Source organism: Talaromyces amestolkiae (genome assembly GCF_001896365.1).
Source record: "Talaromyces amestolkiae strain CIB chromosome Unknown scaffold5.1, whole genome shotgun sequence".
NCBI classification, from domain to species: Eukaryota; Fungi; Ascomycota; class Eurotiomycetes; order Eurotiales; family Trichocomaceae; genus Talaromyces; species Talaromyces amestolkiae.
Window position 1 is genome coordinate 76056 of NW_024468041.1, and position 24947 is coordinate 101002.

The 24947-nt window shown below is 46.0% G+C and overlaps 8 protein-coding genes across 8 annotated transcripts; 5 read left to right on the forward strand and 3 right to left on the reverse strand.

Moving 5' to 3' along the window:
* Positions 1-1160: 1160 nt before the first annotated feature.
* BHQ10_003164 (uncharacterized protein) lies at positions 1161-2093 on the reverse strand (the record flags this gene model as incomplete). The annotated part of the gene is made up of 1 exon (XM_040875390.1): positions 1161-2093. One exon carries the CDS (start codon positions 2091-2093, stop codon positions 1161-1163), a length of 933 nt encoding a protein of 310 aa, XP_040731668.1.
* Positions 2094-2358: 265 nt separating this feature from the next.
* On the forward strand, positions 2359-6379 carry BHQ10_003165 (uncharacterized protein; the record flags this gene model as incomplete). Its single annotated transcript, XM_040875391.1, has 6 exons — positions 2359-2442; positions 2491-3571; positions 5888-5979; positions 6055-6134; positions 6207-6287; positions 6346-6379. The coding sequence occupies 6 exons, from the start codon at positions 2359-2361 to the stop codon at positions 6377-6379; spliced, it is 1452 nt and encodes a 483-aa protein (XP_040731669.1).
* Positions 6380-7779: 1400 nt separating this feature from the next.
* On the forward strand, positions 7780-9247 carry BHQ10_003166 (uncharacterized protein; the record flags this gene model as incomplete). Its single annotated transcript, XM_040875392.1, has 2 exons — positions 7780-7907; positions 7963-9247. 2 exons carry the CDS (start codon positions 7780-7782, stop codon positions 9245-9247), a joined length of 1413 nt encoding a protein of 470 aa, XP_040731670.1.
* Positions 9248-9931: 684 nt separating this feature from the next.
* BHQ10_003167 (uncharacterized protein) lies at positions 9932-11023 on the forward strand (the record flags this gene model as incomplete). Its single annotated transcript, XM_040875393.1, has 2 exons — positions 9932-9964; positions 10028-11023. 2 exons carry the CDS (start codon positions 9932-9934, stop codon positions 11021-11023), a joined length of 1029 nt encoding a protein of 342 aa, XP_040731671.1.
* A 986-nt stretch (positions 11024-12009) lies between these two features.
* BHQ10_003168 (uncharacterized protein) lies at positions 12010-14076 on the reverse strand (the record flags this gene model as incomplete). Its single annotated transcript, XM_040875394.1, has 8 exons — positions 12010-12203; positions 12276-12371; positions 12427-12494; positions 12553-12759; positions 12972-13147; positions 13208-13402; positions 13462-13722; positions 13786-14076. The coding sequence occupies 8 exons, from the start codon at positions 14074-14076 to the stop codon at positions 12010-12012; spliced, it is 1488 nt and encodes a 495-aa protein (XP_040731672.1).
* Positions 14077-14774: 698 nt separating this feature from the next.
* Positions 14775-16194, reverse strand: BHQ10_003169 (uncharacterized protein; the record flags this gene model as incomplete). Its single annotated transcript, XM_040875395.1, has 8 exons — positions 14775-14950; positions 15010-15155; positions 15217-15272; positions 15332-15416; positions 15480-15676; positions 15746-15850; positions 15924-16070; positions 16126-16194. The coding sequence occupies 8 exons, from the start codon at positions 16192-16194 to the stop codon at positions 14775-14777; spliced, it is 981 nt and encodes a 326-aa protein (XP_040731673.1).
* A 1104-nt stretch (positions 16195-17298) lies between these two features.
* On the forward strand, positions 17299-18009 carry BHQ10_003170 (uncharacterized protein; the record flags this gene model as incomplete). Its single annotated transcript, XM_040875397.1, has 1 exon — positions 17299-18009. One exon carries the CDS (start codon positions 17299-17301, stop codon positions 18007-18009), a length of 711 nt encoding a protein of 236 aa, XP_040731674.1.
* Positions 18010-20732: 2723 nt separating this feature from the next.
* On the forward strand, positions 20733-24053 carry BHQ10_003171 (uncharacterized protein; the record flags this gene model as incomplete). The annotated part of the gene is made up of 2 exons (XM_040875398.1): positions 20733-22910; positions 22968-24053. The coding sequence occupies 2 exons, from the start codon at positions 20733-20735 to the stop codon at positions 24051-24053; spliced, it is 3264 nt and encodes a 1087-aa protein (XP_040731675.1).
* Positions 24054-24947: the final 894 nt, after the last annotated feature.

The window sequence follows — 24947 nt, forward strand, 5'->3', positions numbered from 1 at the left end:
TTCCTATCCTGGCATCTATACCGTAAAGCCCTGGGGTTGTGTATGGTAGAGCTTACTCTGGTTCGGCACGGCAGATTTACCTCAAGCGACGATCTATCCCATGGAATAACGTAAAATACATACCAACCATCAAGCTCCGCAGAGCCGGTAATATATCCATCCCTTACATCTCTGACTCTCGCGATGAGGGGAATAAAGCAAATAAAACCTCACGAAAGAAGAGACTATTGAACTTGGCAATTTCCCCGTGGCCGTCGGAAATCATTCCGAGAATATCACGTTCACGTGCGGAATAGAAAATTACGGGATATTAATTACTGGCGATCATCATGTGTGTATTGAAAGATAATCTCGAAAGGGTATCAGCCTCACTGTGTAGTACGTACGTACTGCGGGTGCGTGATCATCCACGCTATTGAAGGTAAAATGCCATGAGTTTATACCACGGAAACTAACTCCGTACTGCTAAGTACGTGCGTAGAACTTTTATAACCAGACTGCCGGGTTAATGATCATCACAACCCTGTAATTTTCAGGAAGAAAGCTATTGAAAACTTACGTGCATCGCCTCGTTGTCGACCACGAGGCTGAAAACGGGCACTATGTTTCTTGATTCAAATATTTCGCGCTTTCTGGGGCTTGGGGTTGGCGAATCACAGTCTTGGATCGGCTAGTTGACAAGGTTTATTCATCAACTAATGGACGGACATAGACCCCAAGGCTGAGAGGGTGTTGCATTGGGCTTCTTTTGTTGGTTCGAGATGAAATGTGGAATCAATATTCAATAATTTTTTGGAAAGGAGATTGTTGAAATTAAACAGTTTAGGAAAACACATTGACTCTTTGATAGATATTGATAAATTAATTGACAAAGTCAAAGAAGAGGTCTGATCGTTATACAGTCTCTGAAAGCTTTGAAAGCCGGAACTCGTGGCAATTGGATCTTGATACAGATCTCGGATCTCGAATCTGTTTTAAGGTTTATCTTCTGAAAACTATTCAGAGCTTTGTGTAGGTTTTTTTTAAGCGATGTACAACTAGAAATTTGTCGTTAGTCGGATATTCCGAGATTGTATTTATGTAAATTACTTCCAAGGTTGTAGAGTACTTAGACGACCGTACTCAACCCCTGACATGATCTGGTCGCTATGAACTCTGTATCAGAGCTGAATAGGGTTTGCCTCCAAGTACTCCTCAAGCGTACGTAATCTACCTCGCGTATTTTCAATAGCCCAAGCAACCAATCTCTCCGTATCCGGCCCCCAATATCCCCCAAACTCTTCCGAGAACCCAAACCCATCAGCAAAGAGATCAGGCGCAAATGGGATGCTCTTCTTGAACTCTTCGAGCGTAACCTGCTTATAGACAACAGTCTTGCCGCTAGACTGCGAGAGAAGAGCTGCAATCTCTTCCAGGCTGTATAGTCTTTCAGCAGCGCAGAATGTCTTTCCTTCGTACTTCTCAGGCTCGGCGAGAATAGAGCCGACTACATTCCCAACATTCGCAACGGCATCAATGTATGGAATGCGACTTGTAGGAGGAGCGGGACGGGCAAGAATCCAAGTCCCGTCCGGAGCCGGCACGGGACCCAGAAATGGCTGAGTATGTAGATTCTGCATGAAGAATCCAAACGACACAAAGGCACTCTTGATAGGGAGACCGCGTATGTAGTGTTCGATCTTTGCTTTGGCGTCAAAGGGAGTGACATGGGAATATTTGCCGCCTGAGATCTCATTGACGGCTGGCAGCGTGCTGAAGATAAGATATTTGACGCCCTGTCGGACTGCGGTGTCGGCGATTGTCCTGCCATGACTGAATTCGACTTCTAGTCCGTCCGGGGTGAAGGAAGGCACAGTCATGGCAAAGACGGTGTGGACTCCGGTTAGGGCTGCCTCGATCGAGACAGGGTCGGATACGTCAGCTTGGACGACTTCGACCTTTCCCTGGAGTGCCGTGGCATTGTATGAAGTTATGTCACGAGTAATGGCGCGGATTTGATATTTCTGGCTGAGCTCAGGGTCGTTGAGCACATAGTTGACAAGGGAACCCCCCTGGACGCCTGTTGCGCCGAATACAGCAAGAATAGGAGACATTTTGTTTGATAAAAAGCTTTTATTTGTTAATCTGAGCATAATAAAATGTTGGAATATTCTGTCCTTTTTATACCTTCAAGATGGCATCAGTTTCGATTTCTAGAATATACTTAGGGTTATTCCCAGTCTCGCAACTTCGGATCGAGATGTGATTGGACAGCCGCGCGATATTGAGCTTACCAATCTAGCTTTCTCGCATCCTCGGAAGTTCGCTTCTTCGCATTTCTTTGCTGTCGCAAAGAAGCCAATGAATTCGCATATCAGCATGTCTACCTCATTGAATAAGCAGGGGCCTATATTGAATAAGTCACGGTCGGGGTGTCGTGATTGTCGACGCAGGAAGGTCAAAGTTAGTGGTCTATGTTCTTGATCTACAGCCCCCTGCTAATTCCCCTAGTGCGATGAGACGAAGCCTGTCTGCTCGAACTGTCGCCGGCGATATAAAATTATCCAGCGCTGCGACTGGGACTCTCATATGCCTCGCGATGCCCGCCGGCCACAGCTGGAAACTATTGGACATGGCAACCCTACCTCCCTCAAACTCCACCCAAGCTCAGTTACATACAACATAAAATGGCGCAGTTTGGAACTACGCCTAATGCACCACTACACAGCAGTCGTCAGCTCGACTATGCCTAGCTGCAACGGTGCTCCTGCAGAGGCGTGGAACCACACTATACCGCAGCTAGGCTTCTCATCTGAGATTATTCTGAATCCGATGCTGGCGCTTTCGGCGCTTCATCTCCATGCTCATTCGCCGCATGATGAGATGGTAGGTATTGCATTGCGACGGTATTTTGGCCATGCACTTGCACATCACCGTCATGCGCTCAACGACAACACCACCAGCCAGGCCTCGACCGAGCAGCTGTGGCTTTCTGCAGTCGTGCTTTGCCATATGTGCTGGCTGCTTGAACATCAGAAGCCGCGAACTAACGCGGCATATGAACTTCCAGTGCAAGCATTCAAATTGCTAGAAGGAGTTGGAATTCTGTTCGCACAGAAAAACGTGCAGGGTTACGGCTGGCAAGGAGACGAGACTCTTCCGCTCGTAATACCAGATGATAAGCTCCCGATTGCCTCCAGGCTGCAATTCCGTGAGCTAGAAGAAGACCTTGAGTGCTTGATTTATGAGTTCAATGTCTGGACTATGCCAGATGCCGAAAAGAACGTTTACCTAGAAGCAAGAGATTACGTATTGTACCATTATCGAGCCTTCTACTCTGGGGTAGATGCTACCACCCTTCAGCGATTTATTGCATATATGGCCGTACGATGTCAGTCAGGTTATCGAGACTTGCTGCAATCGCATGATCCACTTGCGATGGCACTGCTGGCGAGAATGCTGGTTATGCTTGATGCATTGGACCATGCTTGGTGGGCGAATGGGAGGGGTGAGTATGAAGTTGTGGAGCAAGATGTCAGGGGGATATACCAGCTGATGCCTGGCGAACTGCGCTGGACGATGGAGTGGCCATGTAAGGTACTAAAAAGGGAGATTTTGTTATGTAGGTAATTCTATCAGTCTAGTCGGGCGATTAGGGCTATCGCATACATCTTATCAATACCAAGACTATAAGCCTAAGTCACAGGCAAAAAGCCAAAAAAGCAATGAGCATAACAAGAAATCACGCATCACTAAAGCCTCTTACTAACCACCATGGCTAGTTGCATTTTCCCCTTCCTACGTCAGAGGCTTCTTACTGCATGAACCAGTCCTGCATCGTCATTTGACCTGTATTTCGGCGTGAAGAATGAAGATTCGACTTAGTTGGCAGACCAACTTTTTATCCGCCTTTAACAGATCTAGACTTCAGCAATAAACTAATTATACATGAGCTATGTATAAATCATTGACACCCTAAAGCGAGATTTTTACCCACCGGAAAATCTCCCACCGGCCGATCCAGGCCATGCTTAGTAAAATGCCACCAAAAATGACTTTTTTAATGTTGGTTAATCAGGGCTTTACATAGGTTAGAATAAAAAGAGAGGACATACACTCCTAACTTCGCTGGCTACATGCAGGAAAGGCCTCCTAGTAATTTAAAATATAGGAGACGGTATAGCTCGTCGACACTTCTAAGTGGCTAACACAAACAGCTTTATCTACCCTTTGTCTGCCCTTTATCCGGGTATTTATGGGCGACATCTGGAACTCGGCAATACTCGTGGCCAGATAGTCTCTTTTAAAGTTTGTGTACACCAACAAACAAGTCGATGTACTGACTCTATTCAGACATATCTGACAGTGTACCAACGTAGGTAGTTGGTGTGTACGTAAAATCCAAAATCAAACATTAAACTCCGCACGGAGTTTAAAAGATACATGCACAAACAGCACAATAGGTCTAGGCGTTGTTTTTACAACGATACGTACATACTCTTTGGACCAAGTGCATACAAGAAGTCATACAAAACGAGCACGTTTTATTTTCCGTCTCACCATGCAAAACGACTGATCACTCGACATGCGATGCCCAGACCATCTGCAGCGTGCTGCAGCACGACAAAAGAGTCCGTTTGTTGTACCAGCATTAGGATTGTGAAACCCTCATTCGTCCTCAATCATCCCCATTTGTCGATCGTACGTTGTACTACTAAGTATGGTGTACTTGAGGGAAAAAGCAATGACGGATTTCCTCCGATTCGTTACGAAATTACGATACGTATTTGTACTGATGATACGAGTTATTGGTCGACTTCCCTCTGCTGGACTGTTTGGGAAGTAGCATTGGGGTCAACTCTATGGTACATCAGAAATGAGGCTGACAGAGGTATGTTTCTCGACTATTGAAGGTAATCTTCAATTAATCCAACACTTAACTAACCACCCATCCCGTCGGTTACACATTGGTAACTCTCCTCGCAATGATATGATGTACGTACGGACTAGGAATATCTCCACGACCCAACTACCACGTACAACCCCCAATTGGCCACACGAATTCTAGGATCACCTATCTAACCCCAAACGGCTAGCACTGTCCTACCTGAAAAGTACGCGGCAATTGGCCTGATAAGCCGATTAGCTTTGCTATGCATTTCACATGACTCGACATACATACCCGTACGGACATTATTACAGAGTACGGCACGGTATGTTACCTCGTACGTTACTACGTAAGTATACGGGAGCACTACTCGTTACGGCACAGTGTACCATGTTCTTTACCACAGGTAGCGGGAGTGAAATGTCCGCGTACCGAGTAGGATGTATGTATCCTCGGAGATCCTCCACCCACTGAGTCTCTTGACATGAAACGAAGCTGTGAAATCGTTCATGCGTTGACATGTCGGCTAAATTTGAATGTGTTTGAGCGACACTTAACGTAGTTACTGAAGTGAAACTTTAATGTTGATAGAGTTATTTGTCATGGCGTCGCATTGTAGATATGTCTGTGTGTATGTACTTATCTTGGAAACCACGTTGGTGACTACTGAACTTTGACAATTCGAGTTGTAGTCCGTTGGTGTGTTGGATGGTGGAGAGAGTCTGTGGGATGCGAGATTTAAGATCATCTACGTATGTACGTACTATATACTTGAGCCTTGTATTTTACTCTAGATTAATGTTGGCTGAAGACCCGAGTACTCCGTCTCCGTGCACGTTTAGTCGTCGCTGGCCCGGCCAGGATGCTCAGTACAAACCATCGTTAAGACTAGATTTTAACAGCTTACGCTCTGCTTGAATCATCAATAATCGGTTCAAATCACAAGAGGTGATTGACCGATATGCATAATATAACTCGGAAATCATAAAACCGTGGCACTGATGACGGCTAACGGGCTAGCAGAGCCCGACAATATGGTTAACCTCATGGAGTCCCCGTCTATAGCCCGGCGCAACTGTCTCGCGAGTCCGAACGCTACATCTGCTCAGGCAGTAAGTTGGGTAGTAGTCTACGTATTATCGGGTGAAGAATTCCTGAATGGTGTTATCATTACGACAGCCTCGCAGATGTGGTGCATGGAGATCGTCATTAAGCATCCAATCGACCAGAACAGAAGAGGAGAAAGAGTTGATCAGATGATGCCGAGGTTCGTAGCACTGCTAAGCTCTAACTAGGAATAGGAAGTATGGGTGCGGAGAGCTGGACCATATGGTTCTAGGACCGATGCGATGCGTACACTTTGCTACTTTAACTTAGTGGTGAATCGTGACTTTACAGTTTACACACAGATTTCATCGAGGTCAGTGGGTGCCGCACCGATTGAGAGAATCTGGACTCACAGACATGACAATCTTTAGAGCCGGAAGAGAACTAGATCCCGCCTACATTTAGTGTCGAGTCGAGTACGGTCCTTTTCGGGTAAGGTTGAAGAAAAAGAAGGTTCAACATGCCGAAGGTTAATTGTTCATTACGATGTATATGCTGTGTATTGTATGTATTCTTACTTTTATTTGCTATGAACAATTTAGCGGATCTGAGCCAGTCTGACGGGTCATTCTAAACTCGATTATATTCGTCATCAACTTAGTTATTAAATGTGTAGGCGCCTAATTGTACGTAGTCCAAGTCTGAGAGCGAAACTATGTCGTTAAAGGTATCGATTTGGCCCCATGTTCACTGTTATGCTCAGGATTGTGATTACTGCGCAGCGATTTATGCAATGCAGAAAGGACAGACTCGACCATACCACCTTACTCCATCAGGCAGGAGTAGCAATCAAGAGCGAGACGACTAGACTCAGACTAGCCACTTCTTACCTGGCGGAGGCCTAGAGAAGGGCGAGATCAAGCAATGGCCCTAAACCCTGAAGAAACAGACTAACGACCAATCAGGAGATGTGGTGTACGTTTGGCCTTGTTTGGGACTAGCGCGGACTATCTCCCCGTCGGAATGAAAGAAGAGAAGCCGCGAGTGGCAGTGCGGAGCCAATAGTGCGTGGGACGTGGCGATAGTAGCGACTGAATGAGGATGATGCATATGAAGAGCGCGGCAGGAGTGGGGGGGGCAGAGCGAACCAGATGAACCCTTGGAGGCCAATGGAGGGGACACGGTCAGGGTTGCCCGCCAATCAGGATACCCAGAGGGGTTAGTCCCGAGGCTCAAAGCGGGATAGTCAGCAGACTCAGTGGTGCTAACGACGGCACTAAGATGTTCAAGATTTGCCGGCCTAGATCAAAGTGTAATTACGGTACATTACATTGATTATCACCTGGCTCCGCACGCTCATCGAGTGTAATCACTCCGTTATGAAATAACCATACGCGCAGCCACGGTTAGGGCTCCGGCTGAGTCCCCTGGGTCCTCGCCGTCCGCGAGCTGTAGTAGTGTAGTTAACTTACTTTCAATAGTAATACGCATGCCATACCACCACGAGGATGAAGTATTTCCACTTCCAGCTAAGCTAACTCTACTACGTACGTAGTATAACGCAATCGAGTACAAATAATACGGACTCCGTTCCTGCGCTTGAATCTTACCGATTGATATGACCAGTTCCGTCCCCATACGTACTGATCAACTGCCTATATACACGCCCGCCTGCCTGTCGATCTTGCCCAGAAATCCTTTCCCCTTCACTTCCCACCTTCACCGTGATCACACCTACCTGCACCGTTTCTTCTCGACATCTACAGCTGCCATTGACTCGACGTTGAACGGCTGACTGCTGTAATTCCGACGACCCGACAGTCATAGGTGGCAGCGTCAATCGATTACAGAGATCAGAAGATACAATGAAAACATCGATACCGTCGGATGTCTGGGAGAAGAAGAAGGCGCTGATCGCTCGTTTGTACAAAGACGAAGAATGGCCGTTGAAGCAGGTGATCAAGCAGATTCGCACAGAGGATTTCAATCCTAGGTATGCCCCGCCGACTTGCGGCTGAATACCTTCGTTCGTGCTAACCGGTCGATAGTGAAACGCAACTGCGAAGTCGTCTGAAGAAATGGAGAGTTACCAAGCCGTCCCGCCAGATCCGAAAGAAMCCCGCCGGCGAGCAGGGAGATAACAATGAGGAAGACGACGAGGAGGATGGATCGGAAGGAATGTCGCCCGTGGAGACGAGGAACAAGAATGATATGAAGAATAGTACCCCGAATACGTCCGCAGCTATGGCAATTCCCACCCCACCACAATCGCAGTATTCTCAAAGTGAGAACCTCGCAATCACTCGCGAATGGTACCCGACGGACGTATGGGTTCAGTCGCAACAGGAACAACAACATGTCTCCCCACAGCAGGCCGTGATGGTCACGCAGCCTGAAGTTATTACTACACAGGCTTGGACCGGATCAATTTCTGCGACCAGTCCTGTTATGACTACTACCCCAGAACAGCATTCATCTCATGGCTCGATCAGTCAGATCAATACTCCTGTTGTCGCGCAATTCGCGACGCATAGTCTCCCTGCCTACGATCTCCCTACACAGCAACAACCACAGCAGCCATCGCCAACAAATAGCATTCCTCCACCACAAACTACCCATGTGCTGTCGCCAACCTACGTTTCTCCAACCTATGCTATGGCCCCCATCTCATACCCACAACCCGCACCACCGAAAACAACGCACTGGCCCACTGGAAACGACTTTATTGAACCAGACTCCAACCCGGCGGCAGCGTTGACCATGCAGCCAACCAGCTGGTATACCGGTTTGTACGATACAGCAGGCGCAAACGCGGCCTACTACCATGGACGAGCCGTAAATCCCGTTGCCGGATACAACAACCCGGTTATGCAACATATGCCTTCTCCACAGGGAATGGGCGCGTCGTACCAACTTCAAACACATGCACATGCACAGACGCAAGCACAACCCATGACACAAGCCTCGGGTTACCATGGCTATGACGAGGGCGTATCTGTGCGACCTTGGCGACGGGCAACGACGTCGCATTATACACCCGAGTATGCGCCTGGGGTTGTCCGGGTTGATCGACAGGGCCGTCAACGCAGGCCTGTGTCGGATCGAAAATCCAAGGAATCGGCGGAAGAGATGGATCTGATGGCTCAGCAGCATCAGCATCAAGAACAAGAACGCCTTCAATCGATGCAGCAGTCCATGCACCCTGCTTATCAGCCCGCACAGCCGCAACACCCACAATACATCGCAGCAGGTCATCCGCATCCATTGATTCCTCACGATATCTACGCTTATGCGGGTCATGAGCAGTTATTACAAAGGCCTCTCGGTCATTGAACAAGCACGGTCCTTGTAGCATTAGTTTTGGAGTCTGTCATTGATGAGCATTGTTGGCGTCGGCGGTTGTTGTTCTCGTTGGTGTTACTTGTCAACCTTCCCCAACATCAATTCACGTATTGTGTTATATATGAATATATCTATGTGTATATACCCTTGCTATTTGTTTGACGCCGGGCGGTCACAGGAGTTTTTTTGTCTATCTTTCTCTACTTCTGGCGTCCTTTGAGTGGTACATGTCTTACTCGTGTTGTTTGTTCGTTTTACTCGTGCACTGAATCAAGAAACTTGGGAGGAGTCGAGAAAGGAAAAGGATCAGGCGTTGATGGATTGATACTTGTACTTATCCGTGATGTGAATGAGATGTCTAAGTGCGTATCGACCTACAATATTCAAATCTTTCAAATCGTAAATCCAGTAACTATCACAGACTGATGTATCTTGTAGCTGTATTGATAGTTTCAAGTTTACTATGTAGATCGTGTTTCAGTGGGAGTAACCGAATGGGCCGAGGCATCAGAGAAGGTTACTTTGATGGCTTCCCCACAACCCCAACTTCTGTCTATCAAGTATCAACAGCTATCTCCGCTGTCAACTTTCTTACTGTCAACAATCGTTTCCAGAGATTGTCTACAATTCAAATATACAATCAGCACTGTGTCACCTGACCAGAAGAGTTACACCATGCGTGCTATCCAACTCAGCGAATATGTCAAGGTACATCTCATCTTATTACACTACGGTCAGAACAATCACTAATACTGAGATATTCATATATAGGGCCCCCTCGACCTCCAAATAACCGACCTGCCCACTCCCTCACCAACACCAGACAAATATCTCATCGAGATTCACTCCGCAGGCACAAACTTCTTCGACATCCTCCAAATCCAAGGCAAATATCAACACCAACCGCCCTTCCCATGGATCTCCGGCATGGAATTCGCCGGCACCATCCTCGCCACTCCTACAGGCTCCAAAACACACAAATTCAAAGTCGGTGATAGAGTCTTCGGCGCTTCCCAGGGCGCCTATGCGACTCATATCCTTGCACCCGAAGCATCCCTCTTCCCCGTGCCGAAAGGGTGGAGTTTTGCAGATGCAGCGGGCCTGTTTGTTACCGCGCCGACTTCATACGGTGGTCTTGTGACGCGTGCAAATGTGCAGGCGGGGGACTGGGTTCTTGTGCACGCTGCTGCGGGCGGAGTTGGGTTAGCAGCCGTTCAAATCGCGAAAGCGCTCGGTGCAACGGTCATTGCGGCTACGGGATCGGAAGAAAAGGGCCGAGTTGCGAGACGGTTCGGTGCCGATTATGTGGTTGATTATCGTGCGGACAAGAATTGGCCGGAGCAGGTTAAGAAGCTTTGCAAGGAGAATCGAAAGGGGAATGGAAAGGCGGGTGTTGATGTTGTTTATGATCCTGTGGGAATGATTGATCAGAGTTTGAAGTGTGTCGCTTGGAATGCGAGACTGTTGGTCATTGGCTTTGCGGCGGGGACGATTGAGAAGGTCGCACTCAATCGTGTCCTGCTTAAGAACGTGAGCATTGTCGGGATACATTGGGGTCAATACGTAAACTTTGAGCGTGAGACGGTGCCGGTGGTCTGGAAGGGCATCTTTGATATGATTGACCAGGGCAAGTTCAAGAGTACAGCATATACGGACGAGAACTTCATCGGGCTGGAGAGTGTGCCCAGGGCGCTAAAGGCGTTGGGTAGTAGGGGGACATGGGGGAAGGTTGTTGTCAAGATCGTGGATGATAAGGGAAAATTATAACTCTGTAGCTAAGTATCTATATAGCTAGCTTTAAGTAATAAATGTAGTGCGCAAGGAGTCATGCTCTCGTAGTAAACATCCCCCGCTCCACGAAACGTAAAGCGAGCGGAAAAAGCGAGACATAAAACATGAACTATGAAGGCCCTGATATATTAATCTTGCAATCCCTTCATACGAAAAGAAGAAGATCCCACAGACCAAAAGTCCGGGGAACTCTTCTTCCCCCGATGCCAGCTCCAGTACTATACATGCACAAAACGCGCGAGGTGTATTGACTGTTCTCGAAAGAGTTCCATGGTGTATACACTGTATGCTTGACCGGTATCCAGAACCAAGAACAGAGTAATCGGATAGGATCGGCGTCAAGTGAAACAGCTGGACAGGGGAGGATTGCGTTGTTCGTTCGTCTGCACATAACAAGACAATGGTATTGCTGGAATGAAACAGACTCGAGTCGGTGTGGGAGTGCAGGTGTAGAAATACGAGAGAGCTCGGTGCACTGTTGCAAACATTGACTGTGTTGTGATTAATACATACTGGCTGTTTCCGACATCATGGAATAGCAGTAAAGGTATTCATAAGAGCACGGAGCCTTTCAATGTCACATATTGCAGAGTAGAATGTACATGGTGAGTGTCGGAGGTGAGAAACATGAGAAGAAAACTCGGAAGAAGATTAAGCGGATATTACACGTGACCAAAATCACGTGGTATCACTGGATTCACGAGCCCTAAGTTGAGAGGACACTCGGAATTCAGAAGAAAATCTTTAAAACTCTAAAAGCTTGGGTGATGATAATGACAGATATTGATCAATTCAGGTTAAGATTGGAAATACACAAAAAGTGGACATAATGAAGTGTATATTGCGTCTTTAACAACAATAAGCATGAAAATTCCCAGCGCTAATTATTATTCGATGAAATCGATTGAACGTTCATATCCCATAGTATTATAAGAAAAACATCAGGCCTTTACATAATTAGCTTATAGCAAGAACCGGAACCCTTGAGCAGCAGCATGACCCGGCAGACCATGTTCCTCTCGCTGGTGCGCATCCCGGCCCAGATTCGTACCCTCCTCGTCATCCAGTTTCTTATTCAATCGAGCAAGAAGCATACGCATGATGGTTGCGAAGAATATTGTCATAGATAACATACCGATGTTCACGACAAATGCGACTAGGTATCGTGGAGATGCAGAATCTGCTGATTGTGAGTATAGGAAGAAGGCAGATGACAGGGAAAACGTACTAGGATATAGGTAAGGTGTGTAGATCTGGCATACGTTGCTCAGGGAGTTGATTAATGCTAGAGCTGCGGCACGCTTGGTAGCCGGTCGAGGAAGAACTATGACGCCAATAAGTTGAAGGATCAGGCATATATGACGCAAATCTAGACTTACTATTCGAAATATAACCGAGACAAACGACATAACCTCCATAGCACCCCGCAAGCATAATACACATAGCACTATAATGAGAGATGTCAGCTTAGCCATGCTCCATGCCTTGAAAAAAGAATAACTAACACATATCGAGCCGCAAAAGAAGTCGTCGAAACAGACAAAATAAACGAAACAATGCCGAGCATTGGAGGGCAAATGATATGCAGGTATCGTTCGCCAGTTTTATCGGCATGCCATGCATTAATCAAGACGAAAATTGTGCCGATGAGATAAGGAGGGGTGGTGAGGAGGAGGGTGTCAATGTTGTTTCTGCCAAGACCGGCCATGACACTGGTAAGTGTCAGCATTATCGGTATAGCAGGGTAGCAGTTTAACTACTATGGATAATCAATGACTCGCCTTGGAAAGAAGGTGGTGACAGCGCCGGAGGCAGTACATCCATAGATCATTCCGAGTAGCAGCCATACTTTGATGTCCCTATTGATCCGGTAATGTTAAACCCAACCTCTATATATATAGACTCAAAAAAATGGGAGACATACTTGAATGCAAGCTTGGCACCATAGAACATAGACTGATGCTTGCTGTCTACCCAATCATCCTCACCAATATCCACCTCCAGTCTCCAAGCGGCCAGGATCTTCTCGTCTTCGGTCAACCATGGAGTCGTTCGTGGTAAGTCGGGTACGATGAAGAAGGAGAATATAGCCACGAAAATCTATTTGAGTTCCATTAGTTTTCCTGTTCCTTCATTGTTGTTGGAGCAAGCGGTACTGACAGTAAGTGATCCTTCAATGATGAACAACCACTTCCAAGCAGCGAGGCCACGTGCGCCGTTGAGACCACTAGTAATGCCGGCGGAGATCAAACCGGAAAATGCACCCGAGAGTAGGGATCCGGAGTACAACAGAGCGGTCCTTTTAACGAGTTCTTTTCTTGTGTACCATGACGACAAAAGGTAGAGACAACCGGGCTGGTGGAAATATTAGTACGGAGAGAGGGGTTGAGTTTGCGACTGGCGACTATACATACAAAGTATGCTGCCTCGACAAATCCGAGGAAGAATCGACAAACCAACAGACCTCTGAAACTCGTGGTTGCGGCTGTTGCAGTCGAAATGACTCCCCAGACAACCATGCATGCTGGGAGATAAATGGACGGTTTTCCGAATTTGTTCAGAATCATATTAGAAGGCACTATAATGTCTTTCATGAGCAGTGAATCGTCAAATAGAAAGGCGGCATTCATACCCTGCATGAGAAGGTAACCAACGAAAAGAATGCTGACACAAAGCTGGTATTATCAGTCTCTTTTTTCTATCTTAAATCGGCCAACATTATGAAGTGAATCATTTACCTGATATTGATCTCCCTTAAGATTCAAACTCTTCTCTAGACCCGCCAATTTCGCAGCAGCAATGTTGTTTCGATCAAGATAATTGAGAATGTACATCACAACCATCATGATCAACAATCTGATATCAACTTTCCTTACGAGCTTCTTTTCGATAGCTTTTATTTCCTCCACAGACAAGCCAATCAAGAAGGATGGGATGTTGTTAGGCATTGTTATCTTGTCTTCCTGCAGGTCAGGGCTGACCGCGTCCTCAACGTGATCGGATGCCATCTTGCCTGTTTGATCGGCCATGTTGTATAAAGAAAACTTCCCTCTTTGCAAAAAGATACTTCCCGTCAGTAGAAATGGTTGATGGCTTAGTCGTTGAGGAGAGATGATAGCTGTGGGACGAAATCGATAATTCCAGGATTCATCTGTCATTTAAACAAGCATGGAATATCCCGATCATCCCCAGTGTCTCCATATTCCGGCTCATCGACTGCGGATACACTCATTTAAATGGGCACCGGAAAAGTCAAAAGTCAACTCGGAATAAGGCATGATTGGAAGCCGACCCTATCACCCTGTAAATGTGGAGTTCTTGGCTTTGGGGGAAGTCTGGAGAGAATTTGCGGAGTAGACTGGGTATTCAATAGGTCACCACTTTTTGTCATCTTTCCAGGTTTTTTCAATCTCGTCTCTATTTGGTCACTTGGTTGCAGCCTTGCGTTGGCTTACTTGGCGTTGGACTCCTCGGCGCCCGGATATCAAGAGGGTAAGTAATATGTTTTACACTTAAATCGACCATTGTATAGAGAAATCGCTATCGATCTCAATGAACCTGTACTGATCAGGGAAAAGATAGCATATGCTCACCTGTTAGCTTAGATTTTTTTAATAGTTCAGTCTTCCTTCGTAAAATGGATTGATAGTATGTTCGATGGCATTTTTCAAGGTCATAATCTATTCTAGAACTACAGAATTACGGTGCAAACTGTGTATTTATGAAGCTAAGCTCCCTGCTTAAACTTCCTTTGCTGTTCTGCCCAATCCAATGCGCTCTTCTTCGCACTCTCCTCTCCAACTTCTCCAAAGATGTCAACACCCAATCGTGCAGGGAAATTCATGCGTTGATGCTTTTCCAAGGACTGGATAGCCTCGAATGCATCGTCCGGAAGGATGAAATCTGGTGAGAAGCGTTAGCAAGCTCGCGTATTAAACTAAATTGGTTTGCACAGAAAGTACCTTGGAAGTTGCTTTTGATACGTTCCGGAGTGACTGATTTGGGAAGCACGACGGTTCCTCGCTGAATTGCCCAGCTGATCAAGATCTGTGCAGGGGTTTTATTCAATTTTTTTGCGGTTTCGATAACCAGAGCATCATCGACCGCGCTGTCCCTCAATAAGTACTTGTGGAAAGAATCAACACATTTCTCTGGGGAAATGTACATACCGAGGAATATTGTAAATATTATTTCCGAGTGGCGAATACCCGGTCACTACAATACCCTATGGATTGTGAGTCTTGCCATCAAATGACTGGCCTTGGAGGATCTTGAATAGCGTACTTTTTCTTGACTCCACTTCAGCAAATCTCTTTGCTGAAGATATGGATGAGCTTCAATCTGGTTCACAGCAGGAGGAATATTCGCACTGCACGTCATGATGTTTTAGCAGAATAAGATAAGCAGCCCCAAAAATGGGAGGAAAACTTACGTCTTCAACAGATCCTCGATTCTTTCTTTTGTGAAATTGCTAACACCGATTGAGCGAATCTTTCCTTTGGCGACAAGTGCCTCCATGGCTTTCCAAGTCTCGTTAGCTGGAACATCAACCACGTCAATAAGGCTAGTCTTTTCATCGATTGGTTGAATTGTAGTGGTGGAATGACGGAATGCGACAGGCCAATGGACCTGAGAATTTGGTAAAGTAATGTCAGGATAGAGATTAGTTATGATTCGAGCCTGGGAGAAGATACGCACTAGGTAAAGATCAAGGTAATCGGTTTTTAGGTCACGAAGAGATTGGTCAACGGCCTCCTCGACGTGCTCGGGTTCGTGATGAGTGTTCCATAATTTGCTTGTGAGCTATGTTGTTACAGAATTAGCTAACCTCAAAGCCACTCATCCGTTCGCATGAGATGAGACCGCCTTCACTCACAAAGATTTCTTCACGAGGAATCCCAGATGCCTTGATTCCCTCTCCAACCTCGGCTTCATTGCCATACACGGCAGCAGCATCGATATGACGATATCCACACTGTAAAGCTGCAGTAACGGCGTGTTGAACTTCGTTTTTCTTGGATTGCTGTGACTAGTCAGGTCCCTACACAACCTTGTTGTAAACATTTACCATAACATACCCAGGTGCCCAAACCAACTACGGGCATGGTATAGCCCGAGTTGAGCTTGAGAGTGCGTCCTGAAGCCATCGTAGTCGATTGTTTGGTGTAATTTGTGAATGGGTTAATAAGACTGTGGGCAACTAATACAATTGAGATCGATGTTTTTGAATAATCAAAGCTTTATCGCAAGTGAGGGGCAACGCATCGCGCAACAAACGCCGTATGTAATTCTATGTGTTTTTCCGGTTCATATACAGATATAAACGGAAAAGCGTATGGGCCGGATCCCTTTTCCGAACATGCTACTTTATCCGATCCACTGGATATCATGATCGGAAACCCTTGTTTTCCAGCTCCCGAGGCTGCACTATGAATAAACCCAGGCGTTCTATATTATTCGTGATGGCGAAGATAGCTTCACACCCAGATGTCGCTTTGGGAAGTTAGTTACTGACAGTAAACGTGGCTCAGCTTGCTTCGACACGATCCAAGCTCGATTATTTGTCCGGTTAACTGGTCCTTGACTAAGCCTCCAGCCTAGTTTCTTATTTCCTTGCCTATTGTTGGGATCTTTTGGTAGAGCCCATATATCATGGCACCTATCACTAAAATTGAATACTTTCGTGTCCCCCCAAGATGGCTATTTGTGAAAATCACAGATGCCAGTGGGAACTATGGCTGGGGTGAGGCATCACTGGAAGGCCATACCGAAGCAGTTGAGGGTTGTTTGGAGGCTTTTGCAGCCCGATTTGGTGGGATGGATGCCAAGTGAGTACATCCAATTATTTATAACTAATTTTAGTGGTATTAACTCATTTATAGCGATATTGAACATATATGGCAGAATGGTTATAGGATGGGCTTTTACCGGGGTGGGCCGGTTTTGATGAGTGCGTTGTCTGGAATTGACATTGCGCTCTGGGATTTGAAATGTGCGAACTTCCTAAGCGCTTGATTTAGTCACTCGTGTATTGACAATATTACCGCACAGCCAGAAGATTGGGACTTCCCATATACGAACTTTTAGGAGGGAAAGTTCGAGATAAGCTACGTGTTTATGCTTGGATTGGAGGCGATCGGCCCAATGATGTGGCTGTACAAGCGTAAAGACTCCAATTGCTCCTCGAATGAACTCCACTAACTGGACTTTACAGACAAGCAAGAATTGATCAAGGATTTAGAGCCATCAAAATGAATGCCACTGAGGATCTAGGCTGGCTCGACTCTCCTTCCGTGCTAAACAGCACCGTTGAGCGACTAAAGACCGTCAAAGCTCTGGGCATTGATGCCGGAATCGATTTCCACGGCAGAGTACACAAGGCCATGGCACTACAACTTGCTCAAAAATTACTTCCCCATGAACCCCTGTTTATCGAAGAGCCTCTACTCTCTGAACACCCGGAGGGAATTACCCTACTTTCTCAACAAGTCGCCATTCCGATCGCTCTTGGAGAGAGACTCTATAGCCGCTGGGATATCAAACCATTCCTTGAAAATGCTTCTGTCAGTATCTTGCAGCCCGATATATGCCACGTCGGTGGCATATCGGAGCTGCGCAGGATAGCTACTATGGCTGAGGCATATGATGTTGCTATTGCTCCTCACTGTCCATTGGGTCCCATTGCCCTGGCTGCTAATCTACAAGTCGATGCCGTGACTTCGAACTTTGCTATTCAAGAGATGAGTCTGGGAATTCACTATAATGCCGGGTCTGCGGATATTGAGACATATATCGAGAATCCGGAGGTCTGGAAAATTGTTGACGGTTTAATCAATTTGATGGACGGTCCTGGTCTGGGTATTGATATTGATGAAGAAAAGGTTCGAGCAGCGTCGGTGAATGCAAAGGCATGGCGCAGTCCGAGTTTCCAAGGGCCTGGCGGAGAGTGGAGAGAGTGGTAAAAARAATTTWCTTGTTTTTTTTTTTTTTTAGCTCAGAGCCCCACTCACAGGTCTTATATACTTATGGTAATTGAGATGTTCAAATGACATATAAGATGTTGCGAAACTCGATAGCTTGCTATCGATCAGAGCTAAGGCTGATTTTGGGGAAACGATGTGACCTTGTCCTTGTTGATTACTATTTTTTATTAGACTTCCGAAAATTAGTCGAAATAATCCACATTTCCATCATTGACAAAGCCATGGCAAAAACATGAAAGTTGAGGTTATGCAAATTGTGATTCGTTGTTGACATTCTCGAACACCGACCTAGATAGCAATGCACTTGAATTACCTGGTTTTTTCCTCGTCCAAGGACAAATGCATGAGACCTTGGGATTGTGCTCTTGGTTGCACTTTCAAGTGAGTCTCCACTTCGGCTTTTGCCTGAAGTTCTCTACGGCTGGTGCTTTTCTATTGATACGACTAGCCACCTGAATAAAGTAACCCTATCATGTCACGCAGAGGTCATGAGGTTTTGAGAGTTGTTTGAGAGAGTCTGGTCACTGGTATGAAACACCTTCAATAAGTCAAATATATAATTCCCAATGTCTCAAAGGAACACTCTCAGTTTATATCTAGGTATATCCAAAAATCGAATACCGAATCAATTCATGCAGGTACGTATAGCACTTGCAAACTTTCTCTCAAGCCTCCAGTGAAGCTTTAACCCACAGAAAATTAGGTTATATTATCCGTATTTGCACAAAAGAGGCATGTATATTGAAGACATGGGCATCTGGAGTTCGATATCGCTCCCAAATCTTTCGTTTTTGCCGTAGAGCGTGTCGGTACCCAAGCCTGATATCCAGATAGCCATTCAATAAAGCAATTTAAAATCAGATTTTTAGAAGACATATCCATTCTCTGGCTAGAGTTGCTGAGCTGAATGTGTTCCTCACGTTTTCTACTCGTTCAGGACTGGGTGTCCCGAACTTGATATACTAAGCATACCGACTACAATACTTCCCTAACTACAACCTTTATTCCGCTTGTTGATCATTCTCTTTAATCTCGATTGGAGAAAGTACTATACATATTCATACAAAAGACTTGTGCTCTTGCAGCGGATTCCATAGCCACGAACTTCTAGGCCCGATCTAATACGTTTACTAACTGAGTAAGAACTCCACAAATCATCCTGATCCCAACAACTTTCCCGCTTGGGTGATACCTTGTTTTTTATCTAAACTTTTTACTAATACTGCTGATTTCCCATCAATGAGTGTGGCATGTGAGCCATTTTCGCGGAGTTCATAGTTTTAGGATTTAAGCTTTTCACTGTTGGTATCTCCGCTGCTGAAAAGTCCCCGCTGAGCTAAAACAATGTAACTGCTCCTAAACCAGTAGAAATTTAAAGCTCATTTTAGATCCAACCAGTGGCAGACAACGCCGCAATATCATGGGCTTTTCGGCACCCATCTCAGCCTGCATGGTGAAGAATCTAAAATCGGGCTGTTTTTAGTTTCTGAACACAAGCCCCAAACCGAGCTAAAATATTCTTCTCAGGAACGATGTTACATTTCTTCTAGTTTAGTAAAACCAACAACTTATTCGCACCACTAACATCTTGCAAGTGTCGGACTTGTTGGTAGTGAGGTACGTAACCCTTCTCTTGGCAGCGCTTTGTCACGAGACTTTTGAGCCCTAGTCTACAAGTTCTATGGGCAATTGCCTTCTGATCAGGAGATTATTGTGCTTGAGCGTTTATCAAGCTCTATACTTAGTTACAACACGTGCATTATTGACCAATCATTGACTTGATATCAATGTCCTTCATCTCGGGTTGTCCGAGACTCTGTACACTCAATCGCAGTTCTGATATTGGAAACTAACAAACCAACATCAATTGATCAACTAGAAGAGAGTTCAGTGGTGGATATGTTGTCTGGATGTAGATACACGTAAGTAAGCTTATAAAATTACACCTACACGTTGGTATTTTTCACCAATGAACTTTTACCATCCAGGTACTTGGCAGAAAGTGAGTAGTGTAAGGTACCTGACTTGCCTTTCTCCCCGAATGAAATAGGGCTATCACCAATAGTCAGGATACTACCTAATCTACCCTAGATGAAGTCCGCGGTGATACCGTTGGTGACTACATTATGCCACACAGACGAGAGTGAACAGCGAGAATGATTGTCATAACTGATATCAATTCAAAGAAGCAGTGGCCGCGAATAACGTACCATATATGCTACTTACGGCCAATCTCCTGCCAGTAACACCATTAAACAACCTGGATCATTCGTATCGAGGACTTCAGCACGCTTTAAAATTAAATACAAGATTTAGTCTTTGCCTAGCGATCTTGCTAGATAATGACCAACCAGAGCTGGTCCCAACCAACTTTTGCGTGTGTAATGGCCAATGATATATCTTAATTAACTCACATACTATGTTGCTCTGAAATATGCAACTATATTGAGCCCACCCGGCCTGTGTTGGTGGCTTGGTGGCTCGGTGATTTAGGAAATGCGCAAGGAGAGGGCAAAGTGTATTATGTCAAATCCTACTACAGGCTATGGGGTAAGGATTGGGAATCGCGCGAGGTTCTAGGATAAAGTATATAAAGAGCTCTGCATCCTCGCAATTTGAATCTCAAGAGCAGAGATCACATCCTCTTGACAAGTTTTCTCGAGTTTTCTTTTCCCTTCAGCAAGCCGACTTGTTTAGCGGCAATGACCTGCAACTACGTTCAGGTCATCTCGGGCGATTCCTGCGCAAGTCTGGTGACAAAGTGCGGGATCACTTCTGCCGAGTTCTATGAATACAATCCCTCCTCTACACTATGTTCAACTCTCGCCGTGGGAGAATATGTGTGCTGCTCGTCGGGGTCACTTCCTGACTATGCGCCTCAGCCATATGCCAATGGTACATGTTATACCTACCTCGTCCAGGAAAATGACAGCTGCGATGATCTTGCCGCCACGTACACTATCACTGTCGATGATATCCTGGAATACAACAATCAGACATGGGGCTGGTTGGGCTGCGGCGCAAACGAACTAATGGCCGACATGAATATCTGTCTCAGTGAAGGCATTCCTCCTTTCCCTGCCCCTGTTGCTGCCGCTGTCTGTGGACCTCAAGTACCGAATACAACAGCCACTAGCGACGTCGACTCATGGGCCTCATTGAATCCCTGCCCCCTGAATGCTTGCTGTGACATTTGGGGTGAATGTGGTATTACGCCTGACTTCTGTACTGTAACAAACTCCACCTCCGGCAATCCAGGAACAGCAGAGACTGGTACTAATGGGTGCATATCAAACTGCGGATTCGAGTGGGGTGACGGCTCACAGGAAGAGGTGTGGTTCAGCATCGGATATTTCGAAGCGTTCAACGAAGGGCGTCCGTGCTTGAATATGTATCCGGAGAACATTGACACAGGGAATTACACTCATATCTATTTTGCTTTCGGGAATATTACTAGTGATTTTGAAATCGATGTCAGCGGCGCTGTGGACATGTTTGAAGGATTTCTTGCGCTTGATGGCGTCCAACGAGTGGTTTCCTTTGGAGGTTGGGATTTCTCAACTGACCCAAGCACCTACATGATCTTCAGAGAGGGTGTGACGGAGGCGAATCGGGATACTCTGGTAAAAAATATCGTGAACTTTGTTAATGAATTTGATTTAGACGGCGTTGACTTTGATTGGGAGTACCCGGGCGAGCCTGATATCAAAGGTATTCCTGCTGGTAGCGACGACGATGGTGCAAATTACCTCGCATTCTTGAAAGCTCTGAAAGCTGCTCTACCAGATACTGTAACTGTCTCAATTGCGGCACCGGCATCTTACTGGTATCTCAAAGCATTTCCCATTCAGGAAATTGCGGATGTTATTGACTGGATTATCTACATGACCTACGACCTGCATGGTACTTGGGACCTGGATAATGACAGTGCGATGTCCGGCTGCCCAGCGGGAAATTGTCTTCGCTCACATGTCAATCGCACCGAAACCTTTTATGCGTTGTCGATGATAACAAAAGCCGGTGTTCCAAGCAGCCAAGTGATGGTGGGTGTTGCTAGCTATGGCCGTTCATTTACGATGAGCACGGCTGGCTGTACCACGGAGGATTGTACCTGGACTGCTGGTGGTGACGCTGCACCTTGCACTAATACCATCGGGTACATCTCCAACGCTGAGATCAATCAGATCATATCCGAAAATCCTTCTGCCACCATACTGTATGATGACGAGAGCGACACGAATATTTTGGTCTATAACGATACGCAATGGGTAGGCTACATGACCTATGACACAAAAGTCGGACGCGCAGGGCTATATCAAGAGTGGTCCTTTGGAGGTACCACAGAATGGGCTATTGATTTGGAGAGCTACACTGACTTTGATGGTACTGGTTCTGATACTGGTGCATGGGAGCCAATCAGCAAACTAAGAGGGGAGGTTGTCGAGCCAGTGTGTACCAACAGTAATGCGAGCTACTGGCGATGTATCGAATGCATCAACACCACAATAGCGGAGAACATTATCTATCAGGTATATGATTCCGATCGATGGGCCATGTCATATACTGACGATGCTGTGGCTGATATGATCGAATGGTGGAATTCTGACCCCCTCAGTGGTGTGACAGTCGAGTATTCGACTACATGGACATCTGCTATGGCACAATATCTTGGTTACATTACGGACTATGACTGTTCAGGATACGGTACTGACACCACTTCGTGCAACGTAGACCTTAGTTGCTCAGGAACCGCAGACAGTACACTGCCTCTTGCGAGTATGTGGATCTTGAACACCATGGCGCGCATGCGTGCCTTTTACTCTAACTGGTATACTGCTCTTGAGGACAATCTCAGCGATTTGGAGGGTATTTCAACTGCAGTAAGTCTCTGCATGCGCTTCGGCCTTCCGTCTACAGTTTTTAACCAATAGAAACAGTTTAAAGACACCTTTGCCCCTGATGCAAGCGAATCGTTAAGCGATGAGATCGCCGATTTTATTCTTGACCAAATTCTCGGTGCTGCTGGATCCGCCATCTGGGAAAAGGTTGGCACGAAAATTATCCAACAACTGGTGTCAGAAGCGGCCAGTAAGGACGTCGAAGAGAAAGCAAGCGAACAGTGGGATACGGTATGGGGAGTTATCTCGGACGATGTGACTGATGCTCTTTCATGGTCTTCATCGGTTCCAACTCTGGGCGATATTCAGACGTACATTACCACAGTCGTCGACGCACAGATGACGGCTCTGAATACCTCTTACGAATCTCTTATTAGTGGCACCAAAACATCGCAGACTAAATGGCAAAGCACAACGGGCAACGGGACATGGCTGAGCATCGGAGACGGTGTTTCGATGCCAGACCTGGTTGGTACCATCAAGAAACAACTGATGGCGAATGTTCTTACCTATGCATGGAATATTACCGACTCCTACGTGCCTGTTATCGTCATGACAGATGTTCAGGACGACACGAGTAACCCATTTAAAAGCGACCTTACTGAGAATTCTGAGCTATCTGACGACGACGCAGAGAATTCTCGATACAGCATTCCCGGGTCAGGCAAGACGTTTTGGCTTGTAGGTGCCAATGCATGCCAAGCAAAAGTCGATAACCAGGATATCGGCTACGGATGTTCAGACCCAAGCACGATGTTCAGAGCTCTTCCGGGGCTTACAAGTTTGAATGGAACGGCCCAGTGGGGAAATCTCACTTTTAGCGAGCTTATCGTGAGCTCGTACAACGGTTATGTCTTGAATGGTAATGCAAATGGTTACAACATTCAGGATAACTCTGACGGGTCGTACTATACTGATGGCTCTGGCACCAAGGCCACTGTGCCTTGGACCGCAGGCGTGGAGACTCCTGGTGTCTTCCAAGTGCCCATGTGTAACTATACTGTCGCCTACTGGAATCAGGTGGCAGTTCAATGGCAACTTAATGGTAAAGCTCCGGCTGCTAACTATCCATGCACTTTGTCCTGTGACGACTTAGGTTTTTCTCCCTCTTGTTTTACAGATTAGATAAGTTCCGGGATTTCCCTTTTCTTGTTGTTTTTTTCTTTTCTCTCCTTTGATTAAGGTGTGTGTACTGTTTTTCAGAGACACTCAGTTCTCATTTGTACATAGCACTTGAGGTTTTTCAACCCGATTGGCCGAGATTTTTTATTGAGTAAATTTTAAAACAGTGTCTCAAGATCATTGAATAATCCCTCATATATCAGGGCTACTTGAGAGTACAAAGAGTTTGAGTAACATATTGAGCTTTCAAACAAGTTCTTTGACACTTTCTCCAAGATCTCCTGCAGCTAGTCCGTCTATATTGTGGGTACCCGAAAATACAGCAGCCTACTTCAGTTTACTTGCCCATCAATCCATTGTGTTATTTACCTTTTTCTCGAAAGGGAATGGCATTGTGAGCACATTGCAATGATTGGGTGAGGTAGACTTGCGTTGGCTAATTTATATATGACCAAGACCTTCGGCTTTTAGATCTGCACTCCGCCACACATAAATCATGTTGCAAAACATGAGCTAAAACTGAATTGGTAATATTTTCTATGTCAGAGTACGTGTTAGGGCTGACCAACGAAAAGGACCCAGCCATCTGGAGGATAAGTTGATCCGAAAAGGATACCGGTTCACTTGGCGCTGTTGATAGGGCTTTGGATTCGATAAAAGACCGAGACTATATCCGCAGTTGACTCGGCAATGAAACTAAATGATGACCACGGATACATCCGAGTGTATACGACGACCGTGGCTCAGGCTGGCACTAATGCATATCGCTGACTCCTGCAGGAATTTAGGCAATCATATATTGAAGTCGTGAATCATAATTATCCCAAGTTCAGACAAAGCATCTAATCGGATATATTGTTATATTTTCCTAACGATGGATAATCCATTGTGGACTGT